Below are 20,498 nucleotides of genomic sequence, written 5' to 3'. Positions count from 1 at the left end.
AAGTGATTTACTTTACATATAAATAATCTATAATATATGAAATGTCACAAAAAATTAACTTTTTCACGATATTCTATTTTTTTGAGATGCTTGTTTTCTTAAAAAAAATTAACATTAGCTTTCTAATCTTTTTGTATTATATTTGTTTGCTTTGAATAGAATCGTCTGCTAAATGACTAAATGTAAATGTAAAATATAACTGTAGACAAAACCCTATTTCAAAACCCTATGTAAGAGGACAAATAAGCTTTCTATCTTTCCTCTACTTCATTTGCCTCAACTCAACACCTCATCACACAATAGGAAGGAAAGATGAATAGGTAAATGAATTGCTGCAGGGATGAAATATTTCTGTAGGCCAAAAACACATAAATTAATTAGCATTTTAACACTTCCAGTTCCACTGTCCCAAAAGTCCATGTTTTTTTAAACATATTTAAACAGTTTAAACGACTGAAGTAAAGTTTATGGTCTGTAGCCAATATAAAAAATGTATCAAACTTTTTCATGATGAATCAAGAACTGCTTGATTGGCCTACAAAAATATTCCATCACTGCAACACTTCCTAGATCTGGAAGAATAGAGCTAAAAAGAAAAAAGAAAGGTGAAAGAGAAAGTCAGAGATGGGGGAAGCAGATTGACCTGGCCTTCGTACACCTTATTACAAATTATGCTGAGAAGACACCACATATCTCCAACAGAAGGGCAACGAGGAAGAGGCAGAGAAGGAGCGGCAGCAGCAAGAGTTGGTCAAACTACTCTGAGGTCACTTTGAAGTGACAACACAGCACAGCGGGAAACACTTTTTGCCCTATGAATGTCCCACCCATCATCCAATTGGGCAATAACAAGGAGAACACCTGTTCGTTCTACAGAGTGTGTATTAGCTGGATTAGTTCAACCACATTCAGTTACTTCACACACACTGGGGACCTCATCATGAACTAATCAATGTACTCATCTAATCTGAGAGCTCATGGTGAAATAATCAGCTAGCTGGCTGACAAGCTCATCAGTGAGCTCAACTGTTAACAAATTCTTTGAAGTCAACAGTTCACATTGGGGAACTCATCAGCTTGCTGGTTCATCACTGATTTAAAGGGATCATCGGCCACTGATATTAGCCATTCATCTGATTTTGAATTGATGAATCTGAAAATGCCACATCTTTGGAGGCACTATCACTATTTGTCACTATGAAGAGACAAAGACGAGAGCTGTACTCACACAGCGTGGGGTTCCTTAAACTTGCCGACCTGCTGGATATGATACATGAGATCCCCACCACTGATGTATTCCATGACAAAGTACAGGCGGTCCTGTAGATACACAGAGACAGTGGGGTAAGAGACAAGCACAGGACAGTTGAGAAAAGATAAGACGTTTGAATTTTCTTGTAGAACGGTTCTAGAAGTTGCAGTTCTAATGAAGCAGCAGTGCTACTTTGGGGTCAAATAAGTTAAACATACATTTTAGAATAAAACAGAACACAATAGTAGATTTCAGAATCAATTTGCTTATAGTTTCTTAACGCTTCTTTAAGTACAATAGAACACAAACATCGGTTCATTTCGAATAGGACATGACAAATGAAGTTCCAAATGTAGGTTCGGGAGGAGTCTAACCATTCAGTCCTGTCAATCCTCATTCTGAGCCTATATAAGCAGCTCTCATTGCACCATCCCAGTATCAATTCTTCTGGCATTTGTCCACCTCCCCATCTTCTCCTCTATTTCTGTTTTTCTCCCTCAAGGTACTACCGCAATGGGGGGTTGAACTCTGTGCTCAAGATAATTAATAATTAATTATAAATTAATTAATAGAATTATAATTAATTCTAAGTTGCAACAAATTCAGATTGTGCAGAGGATATTTTGTATATTGCATACTGTATTTTTGACTCACTAAGAACTTAAACTTACTTTACTGAGAATTGGATTACACTGTTTGCACTGAATGCTTCTGATTCACTAAAGAGAACTGGGAATTAGAATTGGTCGTGCTATATGATTCTGATTCACAGATATCCTGTATGTTTTATATTTAATAAAAAGTTTCTGCCTGTAACAGTCAATTGTCCTGGAATTGGACTACATCAGTTATGTGGCACATTTTAGGTTTGTAAAAAATAAAATAAAAAATAAGCTCTGAGGAGTCATTCGTTTGGGAACTTGACAGATTGAGACTGTTTCAGTGAAAGAAACAATTCAGGAAACAGACAGCAGCTGACATTGTATATTGTTATATACTGAATTAACTGGCTACAACAATTAATGCAGATATTTATCCAAATACTGTATAATTCAGAGTATTGATGTACTGACATTAACTGTAAGATTTTATGAAATGCCTATGGATTTGTGTATTACTTTTACTGTGTCTCAACCCCCCGCAAGAATATTTACTTTTAGTGACACAAGCCTATAAAACTTTTTTAACAAATCCACACAAACACACACCACAATTGCACATCCACACACTAATACACGAGACGAATCCCAGGGCCAAAACCCAGAGATCAAAACACGCTGGACGTTTTCATATCTGCAAGTTTCAGCCACATTTTCCCTGGGCTCCATTTATTGGCTTTCTTCCTGTAATGATGAGGCTTATTTTATATCAGTTGCGGGTGGTGTAATTTCCTGCAGTGGTGGTGGTGTGTGCGTGTGTGTGTGTGATGGTCAGGGGAATTAGAGTCAGGGAGGATTAAGAGACTGAAAGTGATGAAGAGTGTGAGGGGGAGACGGACTGCTAGGCAGCAGTGCTTAAAAGAGGTCCCATCACTGTCAGGAAGGAGAGAGGGCGGGCGGCGGGAAAGAGTCTTTACCTTACTCCACTACACACCAACTACCTAAACCTTCACGACTACAACACATCAGCATACACAACCACATACACACACACATCTGACTAACTCACCATTATAGGCTTGAGGATAATCTACATGACTGCAGCTGTTTGGCTGTCAAATACCTCCTGTGACTGATCCCCCTTCATAAAGAAATCCCCTCCCAACACCCCGCTCGAATATCTCGCAGGCTTTATTTGCTTTTAACGAACGAGTGTGTGAAAAAGGAGATGATTGAGTGACGTAGTTTCATTTGAGATCTAATGCAGTTCCAGAAAAACAAGGCATAAAAGAGCTTCGGCCACGTGACGTCACAATCTTTCCTCCCCCAGAGTCTCCTCGGTTTCTGACACAGTCCTCTCTATCCTTTGACTCTCGCTTCCTGTCTCGATTTCACCGTCTCTCGCTATCTTGCTATCGGTGACAGAGGCTCATGCGGTGCTCAGTAGGATGTTGAGAGACGGCGATGCTGCCTTTCACAGCTCTGCTGCGGCCATAGATGAGTGTGTGGTGCGCTGCCCCCCTGTGAGCATGTCACATTCACATGACCACACACACAAACACCATTCCTGTCGATGTACAAATGACTGCAGTCTCTAAGCAGCTTGTGGGGGATGGGGAGGGATGGATTCAAATGTGTGTGTGTGTGTGTCTGTGTGAGTTTGTGTGTGTGTTTGGTCAAGTGCTACAAAATGAAAGAATACACAGTGACGCGTGCCCATCCTTCAGCTAATGTCAGAGGATATACGTTAATAAGAGAAAGAGATAAAAGGAGATGAGTTGAGATGAAATGGAGAGGAGAAGAGATGAGATGAAATGCGGAAAGATGAGAAGATGTGGTAAGGACGAACAAAGGAGAGGAGATAGTAAGGGATGAAAAAGAGAAGAGGAGAAGAATGACCTGATGAGAGGAGAACAGAAGAGGAGAGAAGGGAGAAAATAAGAATAGAAGATGAGGAGAGGAGAGAAAAGAGGTGATGTGAGATAAGATGAGGTGAGATGCATCTACATGAGACATGGAGTAGAAAAAAAATAAACAATATGGAATGAGATGAGAGCAGGCGAGGTGAAAATAAATTAAGAGGAGAAGAGGAGAGGAAAAGAGAAGGAGGAGAGATAAAAAGTTGATGAGGAGAGCAGGAGAGAGAGCGAGGTGAGATGAGAACTGAATTGACAACAGGACATTAGACACAATGAAGAAGATGAGATGACAAAATCAGAGACAAATGAGACAAGATGATGAAGAAAGGAGAGCAAAAGAGACGTCATGAGATGAATCTAAGACATGAAATGAGATGACAGCAGAAGAGATGAGATGAGACGAGACGAGTACATGGTCTGCAGTACCATGGTCTGAAAACAGGAGTGCAGTTGAGTGAGGAAGGGTGGTTTTCCTGCCAAGGCCAACACTCTTTTCTCCACCATAGTGCATTCTACGTCATCATCCTGAATCACCACGTCCTTCTTCAGGATCTTTATGGCAAACAGCTCATCCCCTCCCTTTTTCTCAGCCAACATCACCTAAAAAAGTCAAACAGAGAGAGAGAGCGTGAGGGTAGCAGGGATGTTCAGAGTTATGTAACCAAACACATAACTAAAGTATTTGAGCGAGCAAGCATAAGGAGTTGAGCAACACTGTAACAAAGCTCATGAGCTTCATTTATTAGCAGAAGATACACTGGCCTTTGACTGCAGATCAATACAGTAGCGTTTACTCTCATTCTCAGCAAGTTTAGAGCATGTTAGGCCTGAGAACATACAGTAGCTGCAGTTGAGGCACAGATGATGTACAAAGACGAAGAGAAATGACAGACAGAGGAGATGAAGCTCTCGCACACGTGTGAAGACAATAAGGAGCAGATTTGAGTGTGGCACAATGGCACGGTGAAGGAAATCTTGAGTGATGGGAAGGCAGATTTTAGTTGTGCTCATTTTTAGGATTGAGCCTGAAGGCACACGTACTAAAAAGAACAGACAACCAGAGAGAGAGAGATGGAAGAAAAAAGAGAGAGAAAGTTTAAAGAGTAGAGAGAAAGACTGAACTGAGTCAAAGAGCAATAACGGAAGATTAAGTAAATAAGCAAGACCTTAATATCATAATCATTTAAATTTATAAACATTTTAATTTAAATGCATAAACATTTTAGGATAAATAAAATCTAACCCACATACATTTTTATTACTCCAAAATCAGCAAGAAAGAAAAAAAATGTTACATGGTTAATAGAACTTGCCAGATCGATAACATTAAAACAATCAGAACAGAATGAAAAAGTAATATGAAATGCAATAACATCACTAAATTTAAATAATGCCAATTAACATAAATAATGGAACTGAAGCTAAGCTACAATCTAATATTGATCTGGTTAATCAAGCCACTTTTTTCAACAAGTAGCAAGAGTAAACAAGCATGCTCTCCTAAAATATCCTTTCTCTCTCACATATGTAGCACCAGAAAATCTGATTCTTTGCAGTAAATCTGTCCATGTTAAAAAATATATATATATATATATATTTATATATATATATATTTTTTTAACCATTTTAAGTGGCATTTTAAAGTTTTTTTAGACAAAGTTATTTGATGTTTTTCAGGTTGTGGAAAAAGTTGCTTGACTGCATCATAACTATTTATGTGTATCTTGTAGTTTGGAAAGCTACAGGTTCAAATTAGCTCCCCATCACTGTTATGAACCTTACGGACAGTCTGGCTCTGCCTTTTAGCTCTCGCTTGAAAATAAATGCACATACTGAAATGAGCAGAGTTATTTCAGTGTAAAAGCAGCCCCAGATGGACACCTTGTGACTGGCGATGGGAAAAGAGAAGCGATACACTTCAACATTACAGAGGACACCATCTGCTCCTCACAGGCTCTACAACCTAACACACATACACACACACACAGACACACACACACACTACTTTGGCAGCATAGCAAGCAGGTCATATCCATTCCAACGCATTCATTACCGCTGCATACCTGTTCAGAAAAACGCACATCAAACAAAAGGTACACGACTGCACACAGTGCTCCAAAGTCTCAAGGACATTGTCAGCTAGTACAGCTGCACAAAAGTATCTACTGGGCCCTGGATGAGAACTGCTCCAGGATCAGCATATTCAAGGACAGAATCTGATCAATGATCATGTCTCCAACTGTGAGATCTGCATCAAACCCATAATCACACTATTGGATTCGTGAAAGTGCACATCTGTCAGCTTTTGAAGCTCTCTCTGCTGAAGGCTCAGCATCATGGAATCCACCGTGTTTTTGACAAAGTGCCGCCAGTTCCCTATTTACTCATCTAAAAGATTTTTTTTTTTTTATTTACTTTATTCCAGTAAAAGCATCTCAACATTGTTAAAGGAATAGTTCACTCAAAAATGTCAATTTTGTCAACATTTAGTCGTTCCAGATCAGTAACCTGTAAGTTTCTTTCTTATGTTGAACACAAAATAATTTTGAAGAACCAAGCAGCTGGTGGTCCCCACCAGAGTGTCTGTAATCGAATGACTTTTCCTGGTAACGCAGTAAAGTAATGAGTTACATTTAAAAAAAAGGCAATCAGCGTATGGGGATTATAAGGAGGCCATGATGATCAGAGGCCAATGGGGAAATTTGACCAGGATGCCAGGATTACACCCCTACTCTTTTCAAAGGACATCCTGGGATTTTTAATGACCACAGAGAGTCAGGACCTAGGTTTGATGCCTCATCTGAAGGACGGTGTTTTTTTTACAGTATAGTGTCTCTGTCACTACACTGGGGCGTTAGGACCCACATAGACTGCAGGGTGAGCACCCCCTGCTGGCCTCACTAACACCTCTTCCAGCAGCAACCTAATTTTTCCCAGGAGGTCTCCCATCCAGGTACTGACCAGGCTCAACCCTGCTTAGCTTCAGTGGGCAACCAGTCTTGGGCTGCAGGGTGATATGGCTGCTGGATCTAAATGATCTGGGTTAGGGTTATGAATCCTACAACATCTACAGTTGCATCTCAATAAATTAGAATGTCATAGAAAAGTTCATTTATTTCAGTGATTCAACTCAAATAGTGAAGCTTGTGTATTAAGTAAATTCAATGCACACAGACTGAAGTAGTTTAAGCCTTTGGTTCTTATAATTGAGATGATTTTGGCTCACAATTAACAAAAACCCACCTATGTATGTCAACAAATTAGAATATGGTGACAATCCAATCATCTAATCAACTCAAAACACCTGCAAAGGTTTCCTGAGCCTTCAAAATGCTCTCTCAGTTTAATTCACTAGGCTACACAATCATGGGGAAGACTGCTGATCTGACAATCATTGACACCCTTCACAAGGAGGGTAAGACACAAACATTCATTGCCAAAGAAGCTGGCTGTTCACAGAGTGCTGTATCAAAGCATGTTAACAGAAAGTTGAGTGGAAGGAAGTGTGGAAGAAAAAGATGCACAACCAACCGAGAACCGCAGCCTTATGAGGATAGTCAAGCAAAATCGATTCAAGAATTTGAGTGAACTTCACAAGGAATGGACTGAGGCTGGGGTCAAGGCATCAAGAGCCACCACACACAGACGTGTCGAGGAATTTGCTGAAACACAGACAACGTCAGAGGCGTCTTACCTGGTCTAAGGAGAAGAAGAACTGGACTGTTGACCATTGGTCCAAAGTCCTCTTTTCAGATGAGAGCAAGTTTTGTATTTCATTTGGAAATCAAGGTCCTAGAGTCTGGATGAAGGATGGAGAAGCTCATAGCTTATAGCTCAGTCCAGTGTTAAGTTTCCACAGTCTGTGATGATTTGCGGTGCAATGTCATCTGCTGATGTTGGTCCATTGTGTTTTTTTGCAAACCAAAGTCACTGCACCCATTTACCAAGAAATTTTGGAGCACTTCATGTTTCCTTCTGCTGACCAGCTTTTTGAAGAAGCTGATTTCATTTTCCAGCAGGATTTGGCACCTGCTCACACTGCCAAAAGCACCAAAAGTTGGTTAAATTGACCATGGTGTTGGTGTGCTTGACTGGCCAGCAAACTCACCAGACCTGAACCCCAGAGAGAATCTATGGGCTATTGTCGAGAGGAAAATGAGAAACAAGAGACCAAACAATGCAGATGAGCTGAAGACCACTGTTAAAGAATCCTGGGCTTCCAGACCACCTCAGCAGCGCCACAAACTGATCACCTCCATGCCACGACAAATTGAGGCAGTAATTAAAGCAAAAGGAGCCCCTACCAAGTACTGAATACATGTACAGTAATTCAACATACTTTCCAGAAGGCCAGCAATGCACTAAAAATGTTTTTTTTTTTTTGTCTTATGAAGTATTCTAATTTGTTGAGATTGTGAATACAGTGGGTTTTTTGTTAATGTGAGCCAAAATCATCACAATTTAAAGAACCAAATAAACTACTTCAGTCTGTGTGCATTGAATTTATTTAATACACAAATTTCACAATTTGAGTTGAATTACTGAAATTAACTTTTCCATGACATTCTAATTTATTGAGATGCACCTGTAGATGCAATGAATGGTCATATTTCAATTCGTATGAATCATATAGGGCTGCAACTAACGATTATTTTGATAATCGATTAATCTGTCGATTATTTTTACGATTAATCGATTAATCGGTTTATGTACTTATATTTTAGTTTTTTCCATTTTTTCCCCAAGTAAATTATTAATAAATGGTCTTTATCCTTCAGCATAGATTTTTAAGAGATTTTAACCATTTTGCACTGTTATATCCTAATCAAAAATATACCTGGAGTTGTTTTATTGTGTTAGTAATCCTTTGTCGAACTCTTCTGCAATCAGAACACTGACCCATACTCTAGCAAATTTCACAAGGAGATTTAAAATAATGTTTTCACCATGGCAGTCCTTAGAGCTCCTAAAGTAGTTTAACATCCCGAACGAAGCTTATTAAGGAACCTTTTAGAACATATTTTCACTAAGAATAAGGATAAAACAGAATAAAATTGCAGTGCATTGTATTTTATTATTTACTGGGAAACAGCTTTATAGCTTTTGCTGAGAAATTGTAAACAATCCTTCGAATAAAGTGCCAGTGGCATGAAACCTGAATGGAACTCACAATTTAAAGTAAAATCCATCAGAAGGTTGTCCAGAAAAAAAAATTGGACAGTCACACACAAAAAACCTGCTGTGTGAAAAAGCATTGAATACTTAGAAAAAAAGTGCATTTCAAATATCTTTAAACATTTACCTCTGTCATTCAGTCATAATTAGGCTGCACGACTGAATTTTGAACTGGTAAACTACAAACTGATCACAGAACATGTTTGTAAAGCTTTTAATGTTAACTGTTAAAAAGCAATGTTATCAGCTTTTACGACTAAACATTTGCAAACAACATTGTACTGGAGAATCTGCACAAATGAAAGTCTTAGGGGCCGTTCACAAATCGCGCCTAAAAACGCGGGGAAAACGCTAGGCGCGCCGCTTTCTCCTTCTTTCCAAAGCGCTCGCGCAGAAGCGCCCCTGAGGCGTCTGCCTTTGATAAGCAACCATGACGTGCTCTCTCCTTGAAGACGCGGAAATTTCAGCAAAGGATAAATGGATTTGCAGCTCAAAAAATCGCTTGCAGTAGCTCTGCTACTAAATTTATTTCAAAGTGGAAATCCATATACAACTATGATCAGCTGTTCCTTTCATCTTGACTGAGCTTTTAACGTTGTTACGGGAAAGGATGAAGCTGATTGGTTAGTTCTTGTCACATGACCCGCGATGCGCTTGCAGCATTCTGAAAAGTTGAGATGTTTTTAACTCGATGCGGTGCGGTGTTGGAAATAACGAACTTGAGCGCGCAAAAGACGCGATATGTGAACGTCCCCTTAAATAGTTCAGTAGTGCAGAGTTTACAGGTTACTCTTCTTTTTTGAAGGCTCAAAGTAAAGTTCTCGCACATCCCGCTAAATGCTGCAGAGACGCTGTTCGGGAAGCACGTGACATAAACGAGGCCAGCTATTGGCTATTCGCTACTTCTCCTGCTGTACTGGCTGAGTAAAACCTCCGGTGGCTCATTACTGCCACACTTTGGTCACCGCAGATTTGAAATATGCACGAAATGAGCCGTTTACGGCAAATAAAAGTTATTTAGCAACGAATCGATGACTAAATTAGTTGACAACTATTTTAATAATCGATTTTTATCGATTAAATCGATTCGTTGTTTCAGCTCTAGAATCATATTTAAAAATGTTGCACTCTAAATATTTTAGTCTGGCATTATAGTTAGGAAAAATTCCAACAAGTGAATGTGTGAAGTTTATGTCACATTAACACTAATATAAGTAAAAAATAAATGACTCGAATGACATCATCTGCTGCATTAAGCTGAGTTGGCATCACAATTCAAGGCTTATTCCTCACAGCGCATCTTCTTCCAAAAACGAAAAGTAGCCGTGATGAACTTTCTTTCTTTGTATACGGAGGTAATGTGGACATTTACATGTTCGCATATCTCAAGCCTGGTTTCGTGTAGATGATTATCTTATAGTGCGCAATGTGCGCTGACACATTATACAGTAGGTGAGATCAGACAGGAAAGACGTCTCAGACGTTTCATATGGATTATTTTATATTTATTTTATACATGACTTACTTCGTTTAATAATTCCCCACTAGTAAGGAAAACAATACTATGGAAGTCATTGGGCACCAACTACTGTTTGATTGTCAGCATTCTTCAAAATATTTTCTTTTATATAAAACATAAGAAATAAACTCATACATGTTTGGAATTACATGAGGGTGACTAAAGGATGACCAAATTTTCAATTACTTTAAAAACAAGATGAATACCTGAGAAGGAAAATTGTGTAAGATACTATGACTTGATTTAAATGTTTAGTTCGCCCAAAAAAAGAAAACTCGGTCATTGTTTACTCACCTTCCATTTGTTCCAAACATGTATGAGTTTCTTTCTTCTGTTGAACACAATATATTTTGCAGAATGTTTGTTACCAAACAGCTGAGAGTAACTATTGACTTCCATAGTATGTTCTTCCATAGTATGGAAATCAACAGTTTGGATACCAACAATCTCCAAAATATCTTCTATGTTCAACAGAAGAAAGAAACTCATATAGTTTAGGAACAACTTGAGTGTGAGTAAAGAAATTATAATTTTTTAGGTGAACTATCCCTTTAAGTTGGCAAATTGTCTTTTTTAAAGAGTCAATGTTACATACAATAAGTCACAAGATTAGGGACATTTTAATTCAACAACACAACATCAAAAATTATGTTTTTAAAAAACACGCATTTAGAAAAAAATTATTTCATTTCACGCAGACTTTAAACCTTACTTTTCTATCCTTAAAGAAAACTTTACATTTTATCCTTTAAAAAATCTGCCACTTGTATGGCTTATGACAAAAAAATAAATATACCTTTTCTTAAAGGTTTCTTGTTCACTTTCACACAAACATATTCACTTCAAAATCACTGACTGAGGGAGTCTGATTCAATCTGCCAACTCACAGGTGAGTTTAATGCTATTTCTTGAATCTTTTTGACAGCCTCATTAGAAAAAAACGCTTCATAAGAGTATTGTTTTTTTTTTTTTATAAATCGAATGACATCATCTGCTGCATTAAGCTGAGTTGGCATCACAATTCAAGGCTTATTCCTCACAGCTGCAGTCTGGAGCACTGGAATGAGGTAAGAAAACAAGCTCTATCATATCTTATTATCCCAAAACTACTTTAATGTTCTGCAGATTTGTCATTTTTTTCAGACTGCAAGTTCCAGCTGACTTTCAAGACAGACTTCATATCTATGAGACTGCAGAGTCACGTACAGACATCTGTGTTTGACACTTGGTGGAGAATAAAGGACAGATCAGTCTGTCAGACGCAACAGTGAGCCTGACATTCTGTTTGTCATGATGTGGACCACATCAAACAGTCTTGGCTAATGATGCTGACAGAGGTCTAGCACTGCACCTCCACATATCAATATCATTTTAAAATCCTGTTGCCATGGCAACTGGCAGCAGCTGGAACATGAGCCCACTCGCCCTCCTATTTCCCCTCTCGCTGTCTTTTAGCCTTCGCTCTAGTAATCGTAGTTTTTTAGAGTGACCTCACGGCGAGATTGCCTGCTGCTCAAAGCACCAGTGAGCCTACCTGAGACACACACAGAGAGAGAAGATGGCAAGAGTTACCTTTCCAAAGCTACCCTTGCCCAACACCATGAGAAAATTGAAGTCGGACAGTTTCATGCGGTCCCTGTTGCCATTGCTGTCGAATTTGGAGATGGCGTTAGAGGAAGAGCCGTCTGTTTTGCTGGGACCAATTTTAGCTCTCTGTTGGGAAAGAGCAAAAAGAAACAATAAGCTCGTGTTAGAACAGGGTAAAAGAAACAACACAGACATACACCTTTGTTTTTCTAGCATGGTGGTGACTTTCAGTTGACTTCTATTGTTTTTATACTGAGCTAATGATATTTTTTTTCCCCACTTCTAAAACCATAATCACAAAAACCTACACTCTCATTGAAAAATAGGTACAGAAGCTGTCGCTGGGGCGGTACCCTTCAAAAAGCACTAAAACAGTATGTACCTTTTAGGTACTAATATGTACGTTACATACTAACATGCATATTTATTGTACTAATATGCATCCTTTATAATAAGGTGTACCTTTTGAAAAGATACTGCCCCAGTGACAGCTTTTGTACATTTTATTCCAAGAATGTAGGGACACGCCAATATTACATTTCTGGCTTGCATTCTGTTATTAAATTATTGAATGTGTTATTAAAAACATTATTAGTATTTTTAAGTTTAGATTGCATTTACCTTTCAAGCATTACATGACCTTAAATGTAATCTAAATATAAAACAGGGGTAATGAGTACATGTATGTTACAACATATTTAAGATTAACCAATTTAGTACAAATAAATTATTCATTCGTACATGATATATTCATTTAAAATAAAAATAATTCTGTATGTGCAGTATATACAATATTGACAATAACGATAAAAGACAATACTGAAATACTAAAATACTAAAAATACTGGTTCAAAGATTCAGTTAACAATACATGAAAGACAAGTTAGACATACCACACATATATTGTGCATCCATACAGAAACCTGTTAGCATTTTTAGATTTTCATTAAGACATTTACTGTTTAATAAAAGCTAAGCACAAACTCCAAGCCTTCATTTTTAGTCTGCTGACAGCTAGTCTTTGACAAGAAAGCCTAAAGCTTAAAACTTTAAAATCTAGCCATCTTGTCTTTATATATGCACACTCTCTCAACATTTTAAAGAGCAGCAATTAGGAAAGACCAATGAAATAGTGAAAGAGTGCAAGCTTACAGCGAGGCACTGGAAAGTGTGAGTAAATGCAAAAATAACAACTGCTCCATAAGTCTCCCCAAGCACCATCGCATCTATATTTCTAGTCTTTTTCTTATTTTCTTCCGATCGTTTGCTGGTCTCCACAATCTCAGGTTTTACTATCCTTGTGGGAACATTTGGGCTTCACGATGAAGGAAAAACCTGGCCCACACACATACAGTACCAACATAAGAATGAGTCACAACCTGACATGACTGACATCTTTTGTTTGTTTCTCTCTGTTGATGTTACTAAATTTCTTAAACAGGTCTATTCATCACGTCGCTGCTAAATCTGTCGAACACATGATTCAGCAAACACTGGGAAAACCTGTCACCCAGACTGCAGAAGCAGCAGTTTTTGGCTATTGTGTGCATGTGTGAAAAAGACAGCATGTATCTATAATACAAAGTGCGATATTAAATATGTCTTTGGCAGCATTTGTAAAACAGCTCTAAAGTGTTTGTTAGACACAGAGGAAGTGTGTGTGTGTCTGTGTGTGTGTATCTCTCACCCTCCATGGGTGAACGTTTAGTTTCTGGCAAGGATCAGGCTGCCCAAGCTGGCATGCTACGGAATGACAGACGGCCTGTGTGAATGTCTGTGGTTCCTTCTGTATTAAGTGTGTGTGCGGGTCACAGGGAACAGTCATTAGGCCCTGTCGGCTGCAGACTGAGGGGAAGTGTACTGCCGATTTCCTTGTTCACCAACTTTCTCCTTCACAGTCCACTGAGAACTGATCCATTATCTACAGCTGTGAGCCAATCACACCTACAGCAGCCTGGCAACAGGTCACGCGAACACACATACGGTCTCACACAACACAAGTGCACTAAAAGCTTTTCTCATTCACAACACATCTGCACAGAACTTGGGCTGACACACAAAACACAACAGTGCGTCAAAATTCCTCACTTACTTTGCTTTTTATGCACTGCAGACACTATTTTAACTTGTTACCTTGATTTGTTATTCTAAAAATATGTCAATATGCTTAAAACAAGAGACATTTATTTGGATATTTGACTGTATTTTTTAAACTTGTTTTAAGCATCAAACGCTGCATAATAGTCTGTATTGTCTGTCCGTCTACCTTTAAAAAAGAAAAAAGAATCTATCTATCTATCTATCTATCTATATATATATATATATATATATATATATATATATATATATTTTTTTTTTTTTTTTTTTTTGTAAATCTGTATTTGTGTGTGTGTATACACTGCATGTATCATTATTAGGCATGTTGAAATTCTGATATCTTTTTCATTGAATCATTTATAAGTGATCTATAATTGTCCATGAAGGCTGGAAGTAAAAACAACTCAGGTGTGCAGAATTATTAGGCATGTTTCCTTTTACTGATAAAATGAGCCAAAAAGATGTTTAACTCAGTCTGAGATGTCAAAACAATTTTGGAAAAACTTACCCTCACTTAATAAGAACAACTGCTGAAATGTTGTGAAATACATTAAGACAAATTTTTTTATAGGCTTTATAGACAAGTAAGTTGAGAGTGACTCTTGAAGGACCAGCACCACATCCTCTTGTACCACTGTTAGAACAATTTATCTCCCAGAATCTGGCAGTAAGTTTTAGGAGTCCATTTTTATTCCATCTCCTATCATTAAAAGTCTGTCATGCACGATTGACTTAAAATGAGCACCTAAAACTTACTGCCAGATTCTGGAAGATAAATTCTTCAAACAGTGGTACAAAAGGATGTGGTGCTGGACAATAATATATTATTTATAAATGATTAAATACAAAATCAATGGTAGTTAAGATTGATTATATATAATATCATAAAAAATACATAAATACATATACACCGAACTAAATAATAAACGCAACACTTTTGTTTTTGCCCCCATGTTTCATGAGCTGAACTCAAAGATCTAAGACTTTTTCTATGTACACAAAAGACCTATTTCTCTCAAATATTGTTCACAAATCTGTCTAAGTCTGTGTTAGTGAGCACTTCTCCTTTGCCGTGATAATCCATCCACCTCACAGGTGTGGCATATCAAGATGCTGATTAGATTGCATGATTATTGCACAGGTGTGCCGCAGGCTGGCCACAATAAAAGGCCACTCTAAAATGTGCAGTTACTGTATTGGCGGTCCGAAAACCAGTCAGTATCTGGTGTGACCAATATTTGCCTCAAACAGTGCAACACATCTCCTTCACATAGAGTTGATAAGGTTGTTGATTGTGGCCTGTGAAATGTTGGTCCACTCCTCTTCAAATGCTGGGTGAAGTTGCTGGATATTGGCAGGAACTGGAACATGCCGTCATATACACCGGTCCAGAGCATTTTTTTATGTAACTACTGAATATAAAATAAAATGAGATTTTTCACATTTAATAGATGGGACAGAACTGACAGGGAATAATAAGAGCTATTTTCTAGAAACTATCAAAGACAGGTAAATGCCACACTCCCAACATGTTAGCACATGTGCTCTGTCCACCAGGTCATCAGATCAACTCATTTCTAACAGCCATGTTATGCAGTGCACACACACATCTCTTAAATTACATGGGATATGAACAAGAGGTGACTGTGATTAAAATACGCAATTCTCAATTCTGACACTTTTACAATCACTCCAAATGAATTTCTGCCTGCCTCTCACTTCTCCCATGATTCCACTGCTATTTACCAGCAGCATGAATGTGTAGGATTGCCTGGTTCCCTTTGGCCAATCCCACACACGCCTGTCTCACTGCCCTCTCTCTCACATCTTGGAGTACATTCAATTTTAATTTCCAAACTACTGCCATATTGTGAGGCTGGCATGCGGCTCAGTCTAGCATAGAATTCCATTAACCCACTCCCTACTGTTCAGACGCCACACTTCACTCTGTCCCTGCAGATAAACACACGGCCCAGTGCTCAGCCTCATTCACACATCCATGCCTCTTTTTCTGTCTGTCTGCGCTACCTTTATGTCATTTAAAGGGGTCATTATTTACCCACATTTTTTACAGACTTTGTCTGTAGAACACAAAATAAGTAGTTTAGAATAATGTACTGGCTGCTCTTTTTATATGTTACAATGAATAGGGACTGAAACTCTAGCTTTAAAAAGCACTCAAAAAAGTATCATAAGAGTTGTCCAGATTATATATATTCTGAATAGCTAAACTTAAAGTAGTCATTCAATGAAAACATTAGTCAGAAAACTTTTCTAGCTCTTGATGATTCATGAACTAATTGTCTCTTTTTAATGAATCTATTCATTAACTTTTTGACTATTGACTATTCATTGATTATTCACAAATGGAACTGATCTTTTTTTTGTAGATTTTGAACTTGCTCGTTCAACATTTCAGTTAACATCTCATTAGAGGGGAGGAATGTTATTAGGCAACCTCAGCTGTGGTCTATTTCTCACACGGTCAGTCACTTTGAATGCACCTTGAATATAAAAGCCTTGAATATATAACTGAACATAATATCATTGATATAATTGTCTAGTAAACCTAGCATTGTATATTACGAATATTGTTGGCTTTTGATGAATTGCTTTGTTTCTCCTCTTTTCTAAGTTGCTTTGGATAAAAGTGTCATAAAAATGCATAGTCATATAAACCAATTTTATGATCCTTTAACAACTTGAATATTAATTAATTAATTTATTTATTTATATTAAGTTATGTCTTGTTTAAATACTTTAACATCTATGCTTTATTTAAATATTTATTTATTTATTTAAATATATGATTATTTAAATATTTATGTGTAACAAAAAAAAATTATTATTATTATATATATTTTAAACTTTGGAACAGAACTGACAGGTATTCATATATATTTTATCTGGAAATTATTTCTGACTGTTTTGACATTTGAAATATTCTGGCTCACGGAAATGGAGGATTGTCAGTGAACGACTAATATTTTGGTCTGTACCTCACTCTACCATAACACTTTAGAAGATTTCCAAAATACTGCATGTCATATGCACAACTTTTATGATCTTTTTATGATGCTTTGTCTCCTTTTCGAAGCTTGAAGGGTCCAGTTGCTATTCATTGCAATCGCCTGGAAAACAGCAGCCAGCACATGATTCATAATATCTCCTTTTGTGCTACAACTTTGGAACAACATGAGGGTCATTAAATGATGACAGATTCTTCATTTGTGGCTGAACAATCCCTCTAATCTTCGTAGCTCAGGGTTTTTTCCCATCTCTCGCTCTGAAGGTCGTGGTTCTGTAGATCTGAAGGGACGTGGCCTCTGGGGAAAAGCCATTTGAGAAGCTCTGTCTCTCCGCCAAAACCACGAGTTGAGTGGCGGCATTGATCTATGCACACACATGCACACACAAAATGCTCTCCACCTCCTCCTCCATCGATTGCTGGGCGTGAACGAGCGATTAGCTCTGTATCCAGCAAAGAGCCTCATCACTGGACTAAGGCAGTGTTTCTTTTGTAAAAGACAAACATCCGTATTCTGCTCAGCAGTAAAACCAATGCACACGCACACATAGACATACAGCATCAAATGCTCTGCTCGGCGACCCTGTGGTAACAACTTTTATTTGTCTGATCCAGAATAGACAGGAAGGGTGCAAGAGAGGATGAGAGAGAATGGGAAGGGAGGGATAAAAAGGAACGGAGACAAATGCTAATGTGGGTAGATTTCCAGTGAGTTGAATGCATCGCCTTCACCGCGCTTCAGTGCACACAAATACCATCATTTCTGCACAGCGGTGTGGAGGGTGGAGTGAGAACAATGAAAAAAAAATAAAGAGCTAAACAGTGAGAGGAAGTCATTTATTTGTTCATAGCGGTGAAATGTGGAGGGAGGTGGTCGCGTCTTGACAGGTCAAATTGCAGGTGAATAAAAGTTGAGGAGATGCTATCAACAGGAGGGCGGCTATTAGGTGAGACGACTTAACGCTTCTGATTACACCTCAGACACACACTCACACACACAACCACAAAAATAGCCTCATGTTGTTTTTTCAAAGGACTGAAAAGTGGTGCTGGGGAAGAGTTCACTAACATTAGCAATGTTAGCATACCAGCTCAGCTGTTTTCAAAATACTTATTTATTACTCAGCAGTAGTCTCAGAAGACCCTGCTTGGCTTTCAGCAGTAAAGTAAATGTTTGGTTAAATATTCTTGCTTTTTATTATTTAATTTTGATTCGAGATGAAATTACTGTTTACAAACAAAAATGATCAACAATGGGTTGTTCCACCATCCAGATTAAAGCATTTTAATTGAGCTGAAAATGAACAAAGTGTTTGAACAAAAATGTGCGGAAGTACCACACTTTAATTAAGAGTCTTAATTAAACTTATTTATACTACAGGGCCGTTGAATGCTTGAATCTGATTGGCTGATGAACGTTCAGAGGTGTGCAATTATTTTTCTGGGAAACGCACGGTGAATGTAGTTCCAGGCAGCTCTCTTGACCCTATTACAGTTCCATATCACTTCATAGTTAACAGTAATAACAGTCACACAGTTTGCACAAAAAGCTGATGATTTAATCAGTTATCAGCCTATATAGTGTAGCATCTTAAAGGCTACACATGACATTTCTCACTAGCGAGGTAATAACAGGGCTGTTTAGAGACGTACAGAGGTAGCCTAATTCATACAGAATAAGCCTCCATTACCAGCAAACAAATAGTAACTTGCTATCACTGTTTATCGATATTTTGATTCAGTAAATGTGTTATTGTGTTAGATGTGTTATCATATTGTGTTGTCTTTTTGTGCAATATAATTAAAAATACTGAAAATGTAAGTTTTTGCTGATCCAAAATCCCAAAACCTGTAAACTTTATTATTTTTTATTTTAGTTATTGCTAATAAATGAAAAGAATTCTATAATAATTCTATAATAATTTCTAAAATGTAATGTTGACCCTAGGAGTAGCTTAATAGCTGACTTTTTAGTAAAATTGTAAACAAGTGCTTAAACTCATGTTAAAAGTGTGCATCTTTAGCAAAATACAGTTTCAAAGTAAGTAGTTTGTGTGAGAAACTTTTATTTTTCAATAATTTAAAGGATTCAAATAATTTTTTTAAATTATTTTTTTAAGTATGTCACGTCATTGACTCCTGGGCAAGTTGAGTCCATATAAACGTTCGTATCCATATAAGACCGTAGCTGATTCAAAACGAGTGTGAGATAATGAGTAATTTCCCCATCTCTGTTTTCATGCTGAGCCAAATCTGGCTATAGCTCATGACGCAGGAACAAAAGTTGACATGAGGCTACAGCTCCGAGCGTTGCGTGATGTGGGCGCTCCGGTCCTCCAGCACAGGAACAGGAGTGACCGGTTCTGTGTTACTGACACTGATCCTGAGGGAGGCCTGCCGGTCAGTCTGTGTGCGCAAGTGTGATGGAGCTGCTGGCAGGTAGCCTGATACAGCCCCGGCCTTAATGAGCTCAATGTGAGCACCACCAGGTCAATCCTTCATCTGCCCCCTCCGCCTTTCAGCAGAGACCTGCTCTGACTGCAAAGACCCCACAGAGAGGAACCGACTCGCTGGCCTTTCTTGCATCTCCCATCCTGAGAATTCTCCCCTCATATCCACTCACAGTCTTGAGTCATGCTGGGAATGCTGGGTCATTCTCGCCAGCAACAATTGAACAACTTACATCTGACCAAGACACCAGATGTGAAGCTAATATATGAGAGAATTGCTCTAAAGATAGAGAGCTGCCTACAGAGTCAGTGTTTTAAGGCATAACAGACACAAAAGCTGCTCCAGAATTTCAAATGTAAAATTACTAAAAATAAGAGTTTTGTTAAAATGTATAAATGTGTGTGATATGTAAAAATAACAAATTAATAAAATAATAATACTATTACTACTACTATAATTATTTTGCAATATTTTTATCATGTTACTAGAAAAATAAGAGTGCAATTTTGTTTTTATAGTAATATAAAATTAATAAATGTATACAATTAAATATTTTAATATTATAATTTATATAGTATTATACAAATGAGGAGACTAGGTTTTAAAATACAATAATAATAATAATAAATGGTTGCAATTTGTAAAATTAGTTAATTATTAAATACAATTGGTCTATTTAGACATATTTTTTTATTATTAAAATGTGTCTATACAGACCAAAGGACTAGATGCTGCTCATTAGGTTTTTTAAAATGAGTCAATGCACCTCATCATTCCAGACCACAAGAAATGCCAGCCGACCATATGAGCTACAGATTGACCATTTTCTCACATTTTGAATTATGCATCACACCATGTGAAGGAAAACTGC

General features: G+C 37.8%; 1 protein-coding gene across 2 annotated transcripts in view; it reads right to left on the bottom strand.

Annotated features, from left to right (window-relative positions):
- Positions 1-20,498, bottom strand: part of LOC132147838 (protein kinase C beta type) — a 128,090-nt gene that overhangs the window by 38,144 nt on the left and 69,448 nt on the right. For both annotated transcript variants that reach the window (XM_059557112.1, XM_059557111.1), the window contains exons 9-11: positions 12,037-12,177; positions 4,197-4,370; positions 1,229-1,320 (exon numbers count right to left, since the gene is read on the bottom strand). In XM_059557112.1, the coding sequence (XP_059413095.1) occupies positions 1,229-1,320; positions 4,197-4,370; positions 12,037-12,177 (407 nt within the window). The remainder of the gene's footprint in view (positions 1-1,228; positions 1,321-4,196; positions 4,371-12,036; positions 12,178-20,498) is intronic.

This window comes from Carassius carassius, chromosome 1 (assembly GCF_963082965.1).
Source record: "Carassius carassius chromosome 1, fCarCar2.1, whole genome shotgun sequence".
NCBI lineage: Eukaryota > Metazoa > Chordata > Actinopteri > Cypriniformes > Cyprinidae > Carassius > Carassius carassius.
The sequence above is the reverse complement of the archived record's forward strand: the minus strand, read 5'-3'. Positions and strand labels throughout refer to the sequence as shown.